At 40.3% G+C, this 17,936-nt stretch overlaps 1 protein-coding gene across 2 annotated transcripts in view; it reads right to left on the reverse strand.

The window, feature by feature from the left end:
- The window catches only part of RTN1 (reticulon 1), a 121,290-nt gene that overhangs the window by 5,671 nt on the left and 97,683 nt on the right, over window positions 1–17,936 (reverse strand). For both annotated transcript variants that reach the window (XM_055538234.1, XM_055538235.1), the window contains exons 2-6: window positions 8,725–8,932; window positions 6,082–6,220; window positions 4,457–4,526; window positions 3,904–3,950; window positions 3,760–3,818 (exon numbers count right to left, since the gene is read on the reverse strand). In XM_055538234.1, coding sequence (XP_055394209.1) covers window positions 3,760–3,818; window positions 3,904–3,950; window positions 4,457–4,526; window positions 6,082–6,220; window positions 8,725–8,932 — 523 coding nt within the window. The remainder of the gene's footprint in view (window positions 1–3,759; window positions 3,819–3,903; window positions 3,951–4,456; window positions 4,527–6,081; window positions 6,221–8,724; window positions 8,933–17,936) is intronic.

Here is a 17,936-nt window from a genome sequence, read left to right on the forward strand (position 1 = left end):
CTAGAACTCTGATGAGTATACTTGATTTGTCTTCACATAGTCATGTGAAACACTGGTATGGAAAGTCATGGAGTCAAGGGCAGAGCCCTGTGTCACATTACTACACCTCGCCCTGGATGGATTTTCATTGGACTAATGAACCTCCAAAGGGTCTACTATTTCAACATTCTGGAACTCTACCAATTGTGCTATAATCTGGACTGTACATCTCCATTTTCTCCTCAAGGACACCAGGAAGACTTTCCAAGTACCTCAATGAAATACTAAGAAAGTGTTGTTAGGTGTTATTATCCCCACTTAGGGGCTCCCCAGATGACATTAGTGGTAAAGAACCCACTTGCCAATGCAGGAGATGTAAGAGACTCGAGTTTGATCCCTGGGTCGGAAAGATCCCCTGGAGGAGGGCATGGCAACCCACTCCAGTATTGTTGCCAAGAGAATCCCATGGACAAAGGAGCCTGGTGGGCTATATATAGTCCATGGGGTTGCAAGGAATTGGACACGAATGAAGCGACTTAGCATGCACGCAGCCCCATTTTAGAGGTGGAAAACTGAGACACAGGGAGGTTAAATGACCTGGACAGGGTTATCATTCACTCAGCATAGGCGTTGGAGGGGCACCAAGGTTTCCTGCCTAGTCTAGGACTGTCCTCCACACTCACCATGAACTGATCTCTAAGCAGTGGGAGTAGGATGATCATGATTATGATCACTGAATATTTATTGAGTCCTCCCTATGTCCAAGTAAGAATACCTTACAGACATTATCTTTCCAATGTATAGATAAAGAAACAAACTCAGGGAGTCAAATAACATTTATAATGAATTCATATAGCTAAAAAATGCCAGAAATGGACTCAAGCTAGTCTATTTGATTCCAAAGTTCCTGTTTTTAATGGTTTCACTAAAATGGTGTCAGTTCTTCTAACATGTAATCAGAATTTCAGAGGTTGAAGAAATCTTAGAGGTAAGACTCCACTAAGAAATATCCTTCAAAATTTAGTGTCAGGCAAAACAGATTCTCTTGGAGAACTGCTGTTTACGTAACTTATCCAGTTTCTCTTTTTCTAAATTTTTAAAAAAATATTTTATTCCTGCTTATTTATTTGGCTGCACGAGGTCTTAGTTGTGGCATGCATGATCTTCAATCTTCATTATGGCATACGGGATCTTTAGCTATAGCACGTGGGATCTAGTTCCCTGACCAGGAATTGAACCTAGACCCCCTGCATTGCAAGCTTGAAGTCTTAGCTACTGGACCACCAGGGAAGCCCCACTCAGTTTCTCTTTTTGTCCTTAGCTTCCTTTCTATTCCTGTTCAGAGCATTGATTTCCAATTTTAATTTAGCCAACCATATTATATACATATGTTCATACATTTTAGTTTCTGCCATCTCTCCTTCCCTTCTATTTTAACAGGCTTATATCCCTACCACTTTTGTTTGAATTCAACAGCCTCCTTGCTAATTACCACATCTCACTTTCCAATTCTCCTCCCACTAGACTGCCATAGTAATCTGTGCAAAATACAAATCTCCTGCATAGGAACATCAAGGGCAGGCTATGTCCTGTTGAGTCCTAACTCCGTAGAGCATGCTATACGTGGCCCCAGCTTCTCTTTCTAGGCCCTTTCTAGCTCATCTTTTCATTCATTTAAGCTTTAGACACACTGGTTGCCTCACTGCTCCCTGACCCTGACCTACGTTTTCATGCTTCTGCCTCTACCTGTGTTATTTCTTCTCGCAGTGTCTTTCCCCTCATCATCCACCTGATGAGTGTTTACCATCCTTCAGGGCTGCTATAGACTGAATGTTTATGTCCTGCTGCACCCCATCACCCAACACCCCCAAATTTATATACTGAAACCTAATGCCCAATATGTTAGTATTAGGAGGCGGGGCTTTTGGAAGGTGATTAGGTCATGAGAATGGAGCCTTCATGGATGGGATTAGTGCCCTATAAAAGAGAACCCAGAGAGTTTCCATCAACTTCTGCCATGTGAGGACACAGACGGAAGTCCTCAACAGAACCCAGCCATGCTAGTGAGGGCCCTTTTTTTAGTGGCTTTCCATTATCCCCCAGGTAAGAACAGTAGTTTCCGTATCTCTCTCACCTTAATATTTTACACAATTCTACTGTCATTCTTATATTGTCTTATGGTTATTTCTTTACAGTTTTGTCTGTACCCATAGGCTAAGAGCTCTGCTAGGTGGGATCATCTTATTCATCTTTATACTCTCTGTACCTGTTAATGAAATGCCTGGAAAATAATGTCTTTTTTTTTTTTTTTTGAAGCAAGCAACTAATCAATAAAAAATTAAGAGATGTGATTTGTTTAAGATCCTCAGACTAAGTACTGAACAGCTGAGGCCTAGAACTTCTGTCTTCCAGTTTCCAAGCTCCTATTCTGGTGTTCTTTGCTGTCATTCCTGAACACAGTTCTAACTGCCAGAATTTAAATACACCTAGGAAGTTCATTAAAATATAGATTATGGGTCCCTTATCTCAGGAATTTTATTTCCATAAGTTTGTTGTAGAATCTGGGAATTCATATTTTTAACAGGTTCCCCAGGTTTGGCAAATACTAAATCTCATGTTATACCATGCTGTCATTTCCTATTACAAAGTAATAAATATTTGTCTTCAATATGCTGATTTTCACTAGGTATTCATTGCATATGTGTTAAGCTGATAATTTCAGGCATTTTGAAATGTCTGAATCCAAATTCACCATGAATTTAAGAGGAAGAATATAAACAATACATAATAAAAACAAAAATCTTTCTAAACTTCAGGAGAGAACTGCAACTGATGACACACAAATCAAATAGCAGAGGAACTTTAAAGCGCTTGCTTTTTTCTTATCTGTTTTTCTCTGTATATCTTTGACCATCTAAAATACTTGCATTTAATTCTACTATCATCTAGGTCTAGCCACATGATTCTAGGATTCCTGGAGAGAAACTCTAGTATTTTTCAGACGTGTATTTGTAGTCAAAGCTAAGGTCAGCTTTTAATTAAAACAAAATCTTGAGTAATAATAACAACAGAAAAACTTCATTTTAGATGAAGATGTATCTAAAAACACTAATTTAAGAATTAGGGAAAACTACTAAGTTAATGACTATATTAACTGTAAATACTTTTATAACTGGAATCATTATCTCCTAATATATAAAATATCCATAAAGTAGAGTCTATTTAAGACTCAGGTTTAAAAAGCAATGGTATTAATAAAATAGGCAAACACACACACATATTGAATTTAAATGGTGTAATCTAAAAGGTAATAAAAGTTCTCAAGATTAAAAAATGTTTTGTTTTAAAAATAATTTCAATGGTTTAAAATTTAATGATATTTATTATTTTAAAATTGAAAATGCTAACACTTTTATTTTGATTAATTTACTAAAATTTAATTTTACTTTTCTGAATCAGGCTTTTTTCCTTCCTCCAATCCATCTTATTCTTGGGCATGAGCCAGTCCCCAGACAGACATTAATATCATTCATTTATTAAAATTCATTTCATGATACCTGAAATAAACCACTGAAAGTTTTATTTAATTGGAAGTTTTAAAAATTTATACTTTACTTCTGAAATAATATATTTGGTAAGGGTATGAACATATGACTCAAATAAGTGAATGATCATAAATCAGTCTATTACTTTATTATCCTCTTATTACTCCTATCTAATCCAGTCAAATGCCTGCCTAAGGCAGTCTCTCCTTTTTATAAATTGCACTATGCAACTTACTTTGCCACAACAGCATTTATGTGAGTCCTCACAAGTCCCAGATATTGGTCAATCTGTGCCTACAAAGAGGAAGAAATCATGAGCACATCCACAGTTCACAAGGTCAAAATTTAACATGCATGTTTGACATCACATAGAACTTACCTGGTGCTTAACATACACTACAGGTAGAGTAAACATTGAAACCACAGCTAGGATGAAAAACAGATATAGTATTAAAATTGAGAGCTATATGTAGGAACAATCTTATAGATACATTTTTATATAGTTATGTGATATAATGACATTATTTTCAGTAGCCAGCATTCTAGCTAAAAGATGGCAGAGCTAGTTCATAAGGAAAACAAAAAAATGCTGAGACCTTCACAAATATTAAGTCATTAATTCTGGAATGAGAGAATGACCTCCTAAGATAAAAATGATCTTCAATACATAACACCATTGAAGCAGATATATATTTGAAGCCAGATAAAACCAGTTATGGTTAAAGAAAAAGAAAAAAACTTTAAGAAATTCATTTTTACTGTGTAATATATTGATATATTATGCTCTTTAATTGAACTATGATGGTCAGGGAAATGCTCTGCACTCAGAAAATCTGGAATTTGTTGCTAGGAATGCATCCAAGCAAGCTAACAGCCTAGGGAGATGCTCACAGAGTATGTGAAGAAGACATAACACACTTGGCTGTCCTTACCCATGAGCAGCAGGGTCAGGCCGTTGAAGAGAGCGCCAACGTAAGTCAGGAGCCACATTAGGACTGCAAACTAACAAATGAAATGATGATCAGAGCTTCTAAACCCATTATGACAGATAAGAGTCTCATTTCATTGATTTGTTTAGATTAAAATTTGAGGCAAACGACATCATGGTTTCAATAGGAAGTATAAGAGCATTTAAAGCTTGTCACACAATTACTGAAAGAGGATCCAGTCTTTACGTGTCTCAGAACCCTGTGGATTTCCTTGTAAGATTTGAGGGACTCAGTGAAATAATAAACTAGGGCGGGGATCAGCAAACTGGCCTTGACCTGTTTTCATATAGGCCCACAAGTTAAGAATGAATTTTGCATGGTTGAATAAAGTTAAAACAAAAATAACATTTTGTATAACGTGCAAATGATACGAAATTCAGTGTTCAGTATTCATAAACAATGTTAGCACACAGCCACAGTTATTCATTTCTGTATTGTCTTCAGCTGCTTTTCTGCTATAGTGACAAAGTTGAGTAGCTACAACAAAGACTGTGTAGCCCACAAAGCCTAAAATATTTACCACGTGGCCCTTTATATAATAGATAAGGTTTGCTGATCCCTATTCTAGCCCACAATTTTCACATTACAAATTTAAGTAGACATGTTACCTTAAAAGCTCTAAGGTTAAGTAATTTTAATCTCCCTGCTCTCTTTTTTTAGTCATTATTTGCCAAGATGTTATTCCAGTAAAGCAGCTTGAGCATCAAGGACTCATCACTCACTTTCCTTCTGCTCTTTCTTCCTCATTAAGGAGCAGCCCATGGTACAGATCCCTCCCAGTGCTCTGGGAGAAGGGAGAACTGATAGAATCCTTGCCTGGGCTCCCACCCCTCTGCTCATGGCCCTGTTGAGTCATGACTGATTGACTTTGGTTTTCCCTATAAGCCATGTGGTGGTCCTAGCAGTTTGTTCCAAGAAGCCCAGTGAGTTCAATGATGGAACCAGGAATAACACCCAGGTGCCCCTCCTCTACACTTCAGGGGCTCATTCTCACAGCCCACAGGTCCTTATTATTAGCAGAGTATAGTGTTTCTTTCTAAGAAAAAGCATGTGTATTTTTCACATTCCCTAAACTAGATGTTTATTTTAAAAATAATTTTAGGAAATTGAGGAATTGAAAATGGGAACAAGAAGCAGCCTGGGGTACTGTAAGTAGCACAAAACTAGAAGCTATGTAACCTGGGTTTGGTCCCAGCTCTGTCAGTGACTCACTGGGCAACCTCAGGCAAGTGTCTTAACCTCTCTGAACCATAGTTTCAGCATCTGTAAGATGATGACATTAGACTGGATGAGCTGTACAGCTGGACATTTTCAGACCCTAGAATATAATTGGAGAAGGCAATGGCACCCCACTCCAGTACTCTTGCCTGGAAAATCCCATGGACGGAGGAGCCTGGTAGGCTGCTGTCTATGGGGTCGCACAGAGTCAGACACGACTGAAGTGACAGCAGGAGAATATAATTAGCACTTATTTTATTCTCCATCATGTGGAAGTTTATAACATTATGTGTACCTTTAGGGAAAACAAAACTCAAGACTGTCAAATGAAACGGCTTAAGCACTCATACTTTTAAGGAATCCACCAGGTCCTGGACAAGAAAGAGCCTCCTCAGTTCTTTGAGCGTGTTGTTCACGTAGAATTGCAGGCAGTCTGTGTACTTCTGAATCTGCTCCTGAGACAGGGTGATCTCGAGCTCCAAGTAGGCCCTGTCAACAGAGCATCCCCACAGAGAACTCCATCAGAGGGAATCCTGAAACAGCTGTTTCCCTTCTCCAACCCTGAGGACCACAGTCAGGTCATCCTGAAGGATTTACACCAGTCAGAAGGCTGCAGGGCACCACATCCACACCCACAGTTAGTTCACCGGGGAACACAGGAATCACGGCACTCAGTGGGGCAATGTGGCTGCTTCTGTCTCTCACAGGCAACGTGATAGTGTGAGCTGATAATTCAGAGCAACTGGCGAGGACCAGAGAAAAGTCAGTCCCAAATCAGTTCACTTGCTGAATTCTCTGTATATCTGGCTCACTGAGCAATTGTGAAAAGTCCTTATTTCTTCTCGGCTGCATGAATTTTCTTTTTAAATAATTGAGATATCTCAAAATCTTAGCTGCCAATTACTATTTCTCATCAAATCTCTAAGATTTCATATTTAAATTCTGGAAAGTACTTTTAGGTTTTATTCTAGAGAGCTCTGAAAACACAAGTGACCTGGGACATACTAGAATGCTCACTGGTTCTAGTAAGAGTGTTGTTTTTAGTAACTGCATTTTCCATTTGTTCAAAGGGTTAATTTGAACTCTTGGGTAGATAACCCAGGCTCTACGAATCTATAAAGGTCAATCGATCCTCCTGCTTTGACCATAACCACCGTGCTCCCTGCCCCTCACCCCCACCCCTGGCCGCCAACGAGACCCATCATCTCTTTCTCCTTCCTTCTGTCTGCCATGTTGTCTAGTTCTAGAGTTCTAACAGTGCTCACCTAACTCTGAGGATTGAGAATTTTTATGTTGGGCTTTTTAGAAAAATAATCAGAAAAGCGGATTTGTCTAGCTGATATGTTTTGATTCAAAATGTATCCTGAGTTAGACATTCCTTTTATTGATAGAAACAATTATGCCAAAGGAACGTTTAGGTTTTAAATGTGTATCCAAATGGAAGATAAAGTAGTTGAGCTAATTACAGTTTGACTCTTGGTCCTACAACTGGATATTTACAGAAGAAATAAGTCAAGTGAGAGGTAAATCCCCAGTGTAATTTGACAGTCCTGGATCCAAGAACGTGGGAGAAGCCAACCTCTCTTGTATGGCTAAGGATAGAGGCTGGAGCAGGACAGGACTCTAAAGGTGTGGATACTGGTCACAGGCGAGGGTCACTGAAGTAGGTATAGTATTCACCCTGGTAAGATGACACTCCACTTCTTCCTACCTTTGGGAAGGCAACCAAGTTATAGCCCAGAAGACCCATTAACTCTGCATTAGAAGAAGGCCAAATACATCCCAAGAGGATGATTAGACTGTAACTGTGTTTGACAATGAGCGCAGGAACCAGAGGCTAGGAAGTGATGTGTGAAACACGGCTTTTTGCCTTTTGTCGACAAGGCCCTGGCATCTTTTCCTTCTTTTAAGAGCCTGGTGCCCTGAGACCTTGATACAGCTGGCTGATGAGGCTGAACCGGGGAGGATTCAGAGGCATCTCCAGGGAATCACTGAGGTTGGCTCAGAAGCCGTTATGCAGCAGTATCTATAGGTCTCATCCAGGATGCAGAAATATCCCTCAGTTATAGGAGGTGAGGACACCTGCAGCAGGGCCTGCAGCAGGTGATGGTATGACTGATGGTCAGTGCTAAAATACCACGGCTTACAAACTAGAATCTGGAGTAAACTGGGGTGGAGTTGGGGAGCATGCAGCTGGCAGCGCTATCTCCCTCTGCCACATTTCATATATCCTCTTAATATACTGCCTTAAAGAAATCCTCCTCCTCAGTGCTCATTCGAGTCAGATTTCCCCTGTATTAAAATACAGAAGAGGGTATATAATACTATTCAATTGTGAGTACATAATACTATACAGATTCTGAGGGATGAACTTTACATCCCACAGAATTTGGCCCTTTGACATTAAACTTCTGAAAAGAGCACAGAAATAAAAATCCAAACACCCTGGTCCTGGCTCTGTGCTATTTACTTTGAGCAAGTCACTTTACTTCTTAGAGCCTCTGTTTTTGCATCTGTGAAAAGGGATTATAATGTTCTGCCTTCATCACAGAGTTGGGAGAATAATTGTTGAAACACTTTAAATCATAAAACGCTGTTTGCATATAAATGAATTATGATTACTATGAGAAGTAATTAAATACAAAGTTAATATCAAATATAAATTAAATGTTTTCACATTTCATAAATTTGCCCACAAGGATTTATATTATATAAATTATAGAAATGTATATTAAAGATAAATATTTAACATTTAATTAGAAGTGATTAAAGTTTTAAAGGCTCAATAAAGCAGTAAGCATTAGACTAGGGATGAGTCTGCTTTAGAAATTTAACAGAAATATTTGGTATTAAAAGACAGCGTTAAAGGAGACTCCAAGAGGCCTGTTAAAGGTCAAAAGAAGCAGGACCCAAAGTGCACAGGCGGTGAAACAGAGGCCGAGGAAAGAGCCATGTGAGAGGTGGGGCAAGGGCTGGTCGGGTTGCGCACTCACTTGAAAGGGTGACCCTCGTCGGTTTTCTGCACAGCTTGTAAAACAGACTTGTAGATGCGGAAACTGATGGTGGCTGAGAGCGCAGCGAGCGCCAGGTAGGCCACGACGCTCACAACGCTGAACTGCGTCAGGGAGAAGAGCAGCAGCAGGAAGCTCCCAAACACTATCCCCGTCTGCTTGATGTCCCGCCAGTACAGCAGGTCAATAGCTGTGGGAGGAGACACGCACATTCACACAGAGCACTCAACATGGGCAGGGCCTCCAGGGAGCTGCCGCGGCTCGCTCCACAAAGCCACGGCCGCTACAGGTTTTCCCCAGCTCTTGGCTTCCTAGACACAGGTGAGCACACACAGCACTACTCCTAGGGCGCTTCCCACCCTCCCGTTTTGCTTTGGAAGCATCTTTTCCATCCCTGAGGTCAATTGGGAAATTCACAGATAAGAAAAGGCTGTTGAACCTCCAGTGACAATATCTCCATGGACAAATCTCAGTGGGTTACAACTGTGGGCATGAGTTATATGCCTTTGAAACAAGACTAAAAATTCAGAGCGCTCTGAAGTACCTGTTCTCTTCCTTTGGATGGCATTGATGGCATGCATCTTGATGCCCTGCTTACAACTCAATGTCTCAATAGTGGCCCGGAGATGAGCACGTCAGTCATACGCATGTCATGACTGTCATGACTCAGCATGAAGGGGCACTAACAATGAAAGCAGAAGTGGAGCCTCAGAAGCATGTCAGCTGGTCTGGGAGACTCCAGGCAATGCCAAAGGCTTCTGAATAGAGATATGGTCTACCTCTAAAATGAGTAAAACCAAACATTAGTAGTCAGTAGCTATCTCAAGAATCCCTGGAGCTGACATTTGGGTTAAACTGTTTTGTATCGTATGATTTGTTTGCTTACATTCTTGTGACTTAAAAACCTGGAATATAAATTTTAAAATCTACATTGTACCTATCATTCAGTTATTTCTCTCTTTCAACTTAGAAACAAAAAATTATTTCAAAAGAATAAAGCCATGGTGCTTCAAATATGACACAAAATGGAAATATTTTGAATATTTCAGTCACTAGATTATGAAAAAAGTATAGAAGACTTACTCAAGAATGTATGCAAATTTGTTCTCCAATTAGGCAAGTAACATACGGTTTCTTTTTTTGGGGAGATACAATTGACATAACATTGTGTGAGTTTAAGGTGTACAACATGCTGACTGGATATATTTATATATTGCAGTATAGCAACTGAAGGCAGGAGGAGAAGGGGGCAACAGAGGATGAGATGGTTGGAGGGCATCACTGACTCAATGAACATGAGTTTGAGCAAACTCTGAGAGATAGTAAAGGATGGGGAAGCCTGGTGTGCCACAGTCCACGGGGTAGCAAAGAGTCACACCTGAGCAACTGAACAACAACGACACAGCACCAGTTAACACCTCTGTCACCTCACAAAGTTATTTCTTTTTTTCTGTTAAGAACATGTAAGATCCAGCAACTTTGAAGTCTGTAATACAGTATTGTTGACTATGTTTACTTTGCTGTGCGTTAGATCCATCAGACTTCTTTATCTGCTAGTTGCAGGTTTATACCCTTTGATCAACATCTCCCTAATGCCCCTTCCCCCTAACTCCAGTAACCAGCCTTCTATTCTGCTTCTATGAATTCAGCTTCTTCAGATTCCACACGTAAGTGGGATCCTACAGTGTTTGTCTGTCTTCGTGTGACTTAACTCTTTTAGCAGAAGGCCCTCAAGGTCTATCTATGTTGTCACAAAAAATGGCTTTTATAGAATATTACACAAATTCTCAGAAAAAGAAAATAAGACATGAAATTCCCATCTTACAACCAAATGAAAGCGGCCGTTGCTTACACTACCAGCTTCACGTGCAGCGTAAGTGGGGGCACCCGGTTTAAGGCACCAGTCATCAGCTCAACGGAAAACAAAGGTGACTAGATTGAAGAAAGCAGGGAACTGCTCCCATCATACTCTGGTACATGACTAGCTGAGAGACAGTACTGGAAAGGTCACACAGCCTAGTGACAACCCCAGGCTGTGGAGAGGATACGAGAAATGTTGCAAAGTATCAACTCTTGAACCAGACTAACTCAGGCTGGTGGAGAGTACATCAGATCAAGGGCTTAAAGTGGGAGGGGGGATCTTTTATAACAGGCTGAGGACACTCCAGTAGTCTGAAGCTGGAGAGAGAATTTACTTCTGAACTGATCTGTCACTCACCTCTATCTATTCCCCATTCACCACTGCTTGGTCTACCAATGACATTAACTCACAAAGATTACAATAGTCAGCCATTTTGTTAGGGAAAAAATATGTTCCCTTCCTCCTAGAACACTTCTGCAGTGTAGGAAGGAGAGATCACAAGCATGTTTTGGGGTGAAACAAAGATCTGCCCCCCGCCCCCCCGTCTATTTTGAGTGGTGCCGGTTCTACACATGAGTTTCTTGGACAAAGTGAAGTCATTGCTGCTCCAAAGTCTCTCTCTTTCCCCAGCCCCAATCCCCAGCCCCAGTCACATTGACATTTCACTATTAGAAATTCATTTATTTGGAGTAATCCTTTTAATCGTCAAAGTATTTGGTGTCTTTTTTTTTTTTTAATGCAAAGACCTAGAAGGGGATATGTCATTAACAAAAAAATTGAATGATTTCACTAAATGATTTTCATTTCAGAACAGCTGTTGAGAACAGAGCACCGAAATAATAATCCTTTTTGGGCAGAGAAGAAGGATCTTTTTAAGATATGACACAAGAAACTCCTGCACCCCTGAGGGTAGATGACAAAAATGGGAGAAGAAGGAAATCTCCAAAGAAGCCCAGCTCCCCCAGTTTGAGTGGCTGGGGAGACAACAAACTGAGATAAGCCTAGGAGTCTAAGTCTAGCCCCCAGGGAGCTAGGAGCCTCCTATTGTTTACATGCTAAGTTCAGGAAAGGGGAAGGAGACCAAAAAGGAGACTAAAACATCAGCATTACCAGCAGTGTTACCGCTTCCACGTTTGTTCATTTATTCAGTATTTATTGAGCAAGAACCAAGTGCCATGCTTTGTGCTAGGTGCAGGGGTATCGAAATAAATAAACTGTTTTAAAAAAGAAAACTTACATGTAAATAAATAAATTGTAATCTTCTGTTTTACGATGCCCACCAATTTCCATGACAGACAGATTTAGAGGCAAACACATTGTAAGATAGCATGATCTGCTATGGGAGCACACAGTGCTAGGGGTGGTAGGCTCACCCACCCCTGAGATGATGTAAAGGGGCACTGGGGACCCTGCAGGTAGTTTTCGGGCAAAGAGGAGATAGAATTTGCTTTTTCAAGTGAATTTCCACTTAATGAATTGCATAACACCTGTTAAAAATGATGGTGGCCTCTAGAAAAGCCTTCTGACTCTCTGGACCCCTGTTCAAACAGCCTGAGAATGGCAGGCACCAGGAAGGGACCTACTAGAAGCAGCATGGCAGAGAATACTAACTGTTAACTAAGTAACTGGGCTTCCCAGGTGGTGCTATGGATAAAGAATCTGCGGGCCAGTGCAGGAAACATAAGAGACCCAGTTCCATCCCTGAGTGGGGAAGATCCCCTGGAGGAATAAATGGCAACCCATTTCAGTTTTCTTGCTTGGAGAATCCCATGGACAGAGGAGCCCAGCAGGCTACAGTCCATAGGGCCGCAGAGTCGGACACTACTGAAGTGACTTAGCATGAAGTAACATTAGTTTGGTGTAGGGTAATTACACAACAGGTCCTTCAACCAACTTTTAAAATTGCTGGAGGTTTCTAACTGGGACGTTAACAAAAGTTTATCTTAAAACATCAAGGAGAGGTTGATTCTGGGTATTTTGTGACATGAGTCTCTATTTACACAGATTCTGAAATAGTCAAAGCCCTTTCACACATTACTTCATTTAAACCTCACGATAAACTTCATTATACAGGCATATAATAGGTGAGGGAACTGAAGAAGCTCATATACTGACTAGCTGGGGCTTCCCTGGTGTCTCAGCAGTAGAGTCTGCCTGCTGATACAGGAGACTCAGGTTCGATCCCTGGGTGGGGAAGATCCCCTGGAGAAGGAAATAGCAACCCACTCCAGTATTCTTGCCTGGGAAATCCCATGGATTGAGGGACCCGGCAGATTACAGTCCACTGAGTCACAAAGAATAGGACATGACTTAGTAACTAAACAACAACAACATACTAACTAGTTAACAGGAGAAGCAAGATCAAACGCTAAGTTCGATGTGTTTTTCAGAACAGTTGCTTCTGTTCTGTTACGTGGTTGGAAGTTAACTGTTCCCCAAAGTATGCTAAATTAATTTGGGACCACTTGATTACATTTAAATCTGCTTCCAGAACTAGATATTTAAGGTGATTTTTCTCTTTAAGGGAAATAAAATCATTATCAACAGCACATAGTTACTGGTCATCTGTTATTTAGTAAGCACAGGCATGAAGAGATCATAACATTCTGTTCCTGCTTTTAAGGGACTTAAGACCTAGCTGGGAAGACTGAACATTCATTTTTTAAAAATGCTGCATCAGTGCCAATATATCCTGTGTAGTCAGCAGTGGCAAAAGCCGAGTTCAAGAAAGGGACAGTACTGGGATTGATGAAAGGGGATGGGGGATGGCTTGGGGATGTAGTGAACAGTTTGTTAAGGAGACGGGGTGAATAAAGGGAAATATTATGAAGGATTAGTTGACAAGAATGGTGACTAATTAGCTGTGGGAGAAAGGAGGAAGAACTAATTAAGGGGGAAAGCAATATTTCAAAGCTGGGTGATAGAATGATTAGTGACAAAAATAGGAAATCTTAGGGGAAACTGGTTTGGCAAAAAGCTGACACTTGTTTTTATATCTCCAGGTTCCGCTGTGATGACATCAGGCAGGGCATTGTGACACAGCCTGGGGCAGAGATGGGACAGGGATCACAGATGAAATGACACTGGCAACTACACACAACACAGTAATTTTTTAGAGGCTTGGAAATAAAATGATTTCTTTTCATAGGTTTGTCACAGTAGCCCTGAGCTAAAATGGACATAATATCCATGTGATATTCCGATGGTTATACAGAGCAGACAAGTGGAAGTGCTGGGCTGACATTTAGATAAGAAAGAAGAAAGAAAATGAAGTTGCTCAGTCGTGTCCGACTCTTTGTGACTCCATGGACTGTAGTCTGCCAGGTTCCTCCATCCATGGGATTTTCCAGGCAAGAGTACTGGAATGGGGCAGTTGCCATTTTCTTCTCCAGGGGATCTCCCTGACCCAGGGCTCGAACCCAGTTCTCCTGCGTTGTAGGCAGATGCTTTGCCGTCTGAGCCACCAGGGAAGTCCCTCTTAGATAAGAAGGCTGAATATTTACATTTGGATGTATTCTGAGTGGAAATGATGATTCAAGCCATGAGACTACAGGAAACCTCCAAGAGAGGAGAGACTAAGGGGTATAATAGAGGATGACCTATAATTCATTCTTTACTCAAAGGATTGAATAAAGCTGTAAAAGAAGTCCTGTCTAGGGTGCTCAGGGCCAGTGCACTGGGACGACCTTGAGGGATGGGATGGGGAGGGAGGTGGGAGGGGGGTTCGGGATTGGGGACACATGTGCACCCATGGCTGATTCATGTCATGTATGGCAAGAACCACTACAATATTGTAAAGTAATTAGCCTCCACTTAAAATAAATAAATAAAAAAAAAAAAAAAAGAAGTCCTGTCTAGGTATTAGAAAGGGTCCCTCAAGAGTGTTGGTTATGGCAGTCAAGAAGAAGGAAACTTCCAGAAGAAAGGGGTAGGCTACAGTGTGGGATGTTACAGATGCAATGAAGGAAATGAGAAAGGACCCCTGGTTTTGGAGACTTGGCAGTCACCCATAACTGGCACAGAGTGAGGATGGAAGCTCTATCACAAAGGGTTGAGTGGAGGGAAGTTCAAAGTAGTAAAGAAGATGGTAAAGAGAATGGTAGTTCAGGGAGCAGCAATAAGCAAATTTCAAGGTTAAGTAAACTTGGGAATGTTAGTGGAAAGGGGAGAGATGAGATCCTGGAACGAGGAGATATTTGTTTGAGCAAAGTGAAAGAAAAGCAGGGAAAGGATGGGCTCTGTCACAGCATTTTCTTCTCAAAGAAGGAAGAAGCAGGAAAGGCTGGATGAAGATGGAGGAACATTTTGTTAAAGGATGGGCGTGGCTACATATATACTGAGGAGGAAAGAGAACATCATCAAGTGGCTCAAGGTGGATTTACTCTTTGGGAAATGAGTCCTGAGGTCCTCTTGAGACTGAGGAGGATAGAAGCAGGGCTTAAAGAGATTGGGAGAGGTCCAGACCTGCATTGTTCAATACAGCAGTGATAAGCCATAGTAGTTACTGAATACTTGAAATGTGGCTAGTCTCAATTAAAATACATTGCAAGTGTAAAGTACATGTCAGATTTCAGACAGTATAAAAAAGACATAAAAATATCTCATTAATCATTTTTATAGTGATCTTTTGTTGTTGAAAAGTTTATACTCTAGGTATGCTGGATTAAATACAGTATATTATCAAAATTGATTTTTCCTGTTACTTTTTGCTTTTTAATGTGACTACTAGAAAATTTTTAATGACATGTGTGGCTCACATTATATTTCTGTTGGACAGAACTGATCTAGAAAAATACAGTAAGGACTCAAAAACAAATTAATAAAGAACTTCCAGGAAGTACGAGGGTTTGGTTAGAGTCAAGGATCTCTATGCATCCAGTCAACAGGGTTAGAGGTTGAGCACTGTGATCTGTGGATGATCGGGCTGGACCAGATTTGTGAGTTGGCACAGGGGCATGGTTAGAGGAGTCAAAGATCCAAGAGGACAGAAGTGAAATGAACCACCTTGGGCTCAGGCTGGGAATGACGAGCAGTGAAGATCTTTGGGAACTTATGTGGTGGGAGAGCAGCAAGCGCTGTGTGTATCAGGAAAGCCAGCAAACAGCCTGAAGTTCTGAGGATTCAGTGGGAAGGGTAGGAAGTGAAAAAGTGTGATCACAGAAGAGAATCTCTGTGTTCCACAGTTGCTGTATAAATGCCAATTTTTCACATTTTAATTTTGCTTAGAGTTATGTAAACTTGTGTAGGAAGCTTTATAGTACCTGGTCCAGAAAAATCCGTATTTGAATAAAGTTTCCTTAGAGTCCAAGTAAGAAAAAAAATAAGCATCTCTGTAATTGCAGCAAATGATCACACGTAGCCTTTGGATACAGTAATAAATAGCTTGTCTCTTCCTTCAATATCCTCCTAATACAGGAAGGCTAGGTGAGAGTTTAAACAGCTAAGTGCACATTCACTAAGACAGGTAAATTATTGTATTGCTTTGCCAATTATAAAAATCACTTTGCTAAATACCAAGGAGCAATGAAACGAAATGGGAGATCAGTGACTTCTATCAATCTAATAAACAGACAGGGCTTAGTGAATTCATCTTGGTCCCCAAACCACAGGCGGGAGCTCACACTGCAGCCTTCCTGAAGCTGACTTAGAACTAATTCAGTCAGGGGTGGACTGGAGGATTTGAAGAATCCTAATCTCAAATGCTGAAATCAGTGCTACCCTCATTTCCATAATCTGGGCAAGAAAAGAACAATAAAACAGAAGTGATCCAAGGTTTGAATTAATAGCTAAATGGAAATAAAATTCAATGTCAAATTTCTAGGGAGAAAGCCTTTTTGCGGCAGTCCTAAGTTTTTTGGATTGGCACCTTATTTTAAATGTAAAATATTTAAGTGTAAAACATTTAAATGTAAAATTAAATGATCTAATAGTAATGCCAGTATTCAAAGTATATTAAAAATGTATGAACTGAAAAGGCAGTGGTGCAGCTATTCATATTCTATTTATAAGGCAAAATGTAGATAATACAAATAGCAATAAATTGTGCACAATTATCTGCATTATTGCACCATATTCTTAAATGTGTTTATTTATATTTCATCTTGGTCTAGAAAAGATTTCAGGTAGCACTGCACCACTTGCTATGTGACAAGTTAGTGCTACTTTTTAAAAGGCAAGATCAGAAAATGTGTGAGATTCCTGTTCACAAATGACATCAGCATTTCAACAAAAGAACTGTTGAAAAACGATATAGTGGCTCAGTTGCTAAAGAATCTGCCTGCAACGCAGGAGACCCAGGTTCGATCCCTGGGTCAGGAAGATCCCCTCAAGAAGGAAGTGGCAACCCACTCCAGTACTCTTGCCTGGAGAATCCCACTGACAGAGGAGCTGGGCAGGCTACAGTCTACTGGATTGCAGAGTTGGATACGACTATGCGACTAACTTTCACTTTCACCTGACTTTTATATTTACTTTTTAGCAAGCTTCCAATAATTGACTACCTTGTGGAAAGGATTACAAGGCTAAAAAACCTCAGTTCTTTATAACTCAGTGTCTAAAGCAGTGATTATGGGACTTCCTTGGTGGCCAGTGGTTGGGACTCCACACATCCACTGCAGCGGGCATGATGTTTGAACCTTTGTTGGGGAACTAAGATCCTGAAGGCCATATGGAGTGACCAAGAAAAACCTAATGATTATAATAAAAATATCTTTTAAAAAGCCCATTACTCTGATTTTTGTTAGGTAAACAAAATATCACCACAAAAAGTTAACAAGAAGAAACAGTAGTAACTTTTCCTACTTTATTCCCTCATTTTGCCATTAAACTAGAGAAACATAATGGAAATAGATGTAAGAAAATACTTTAAACATACATAGAGACCCTCAAAGATGACAATGTCTGGTAAACTAACCCATGAGTTTCATTTGCCATGAAACAGTCTTCTACATAAAGTAAAATTTAAAAAGGTAATGCAGGAGCCCTGAATTCAGAGGGGAAATTGCTAAAAGATTTTTGCAGATAAGATTCCTGCAGTGATTTCATTTTCTAGGTCCTTTCTTCACATCTTTTAAATGCAGTCAAAATGACTGTCAAGAGAAAAATGCCAACATTATTTGTAGACACTTAAGTAATTCAGTGGATGTTTTGAAAGGAAAGATATATTAAGCCTGGTGCTCCATATAGACAGTAAAAGAGCACAGCATTTAACCCACACAGATGTGACCTACTCTAATCAGCTTTGGCAGAACAATGGGAAGTGAAGGATTTTACCACCAAAGCCACAGCTAGCGACAATCTCTGGGACTTTTCTTCCATGGGACACAAAAGCAAA

This window comes from Bubalus kerabau, chromosome 10 (genome assembly GCF_029407905.1).
Source record: "Bubalus kerabau isolate K-KA32 ecotype Philippines breed swamp buffalo chromosome 10, PCC_UOA_SB_1v2, whole genome shotgun sequence".
Taxonomy (NCBI): Eukaryota; Metazoa; Chordata; class Mammalia; order Artiodactyla; family Bovidae; genus Bubalus; species Bubalus kerabau.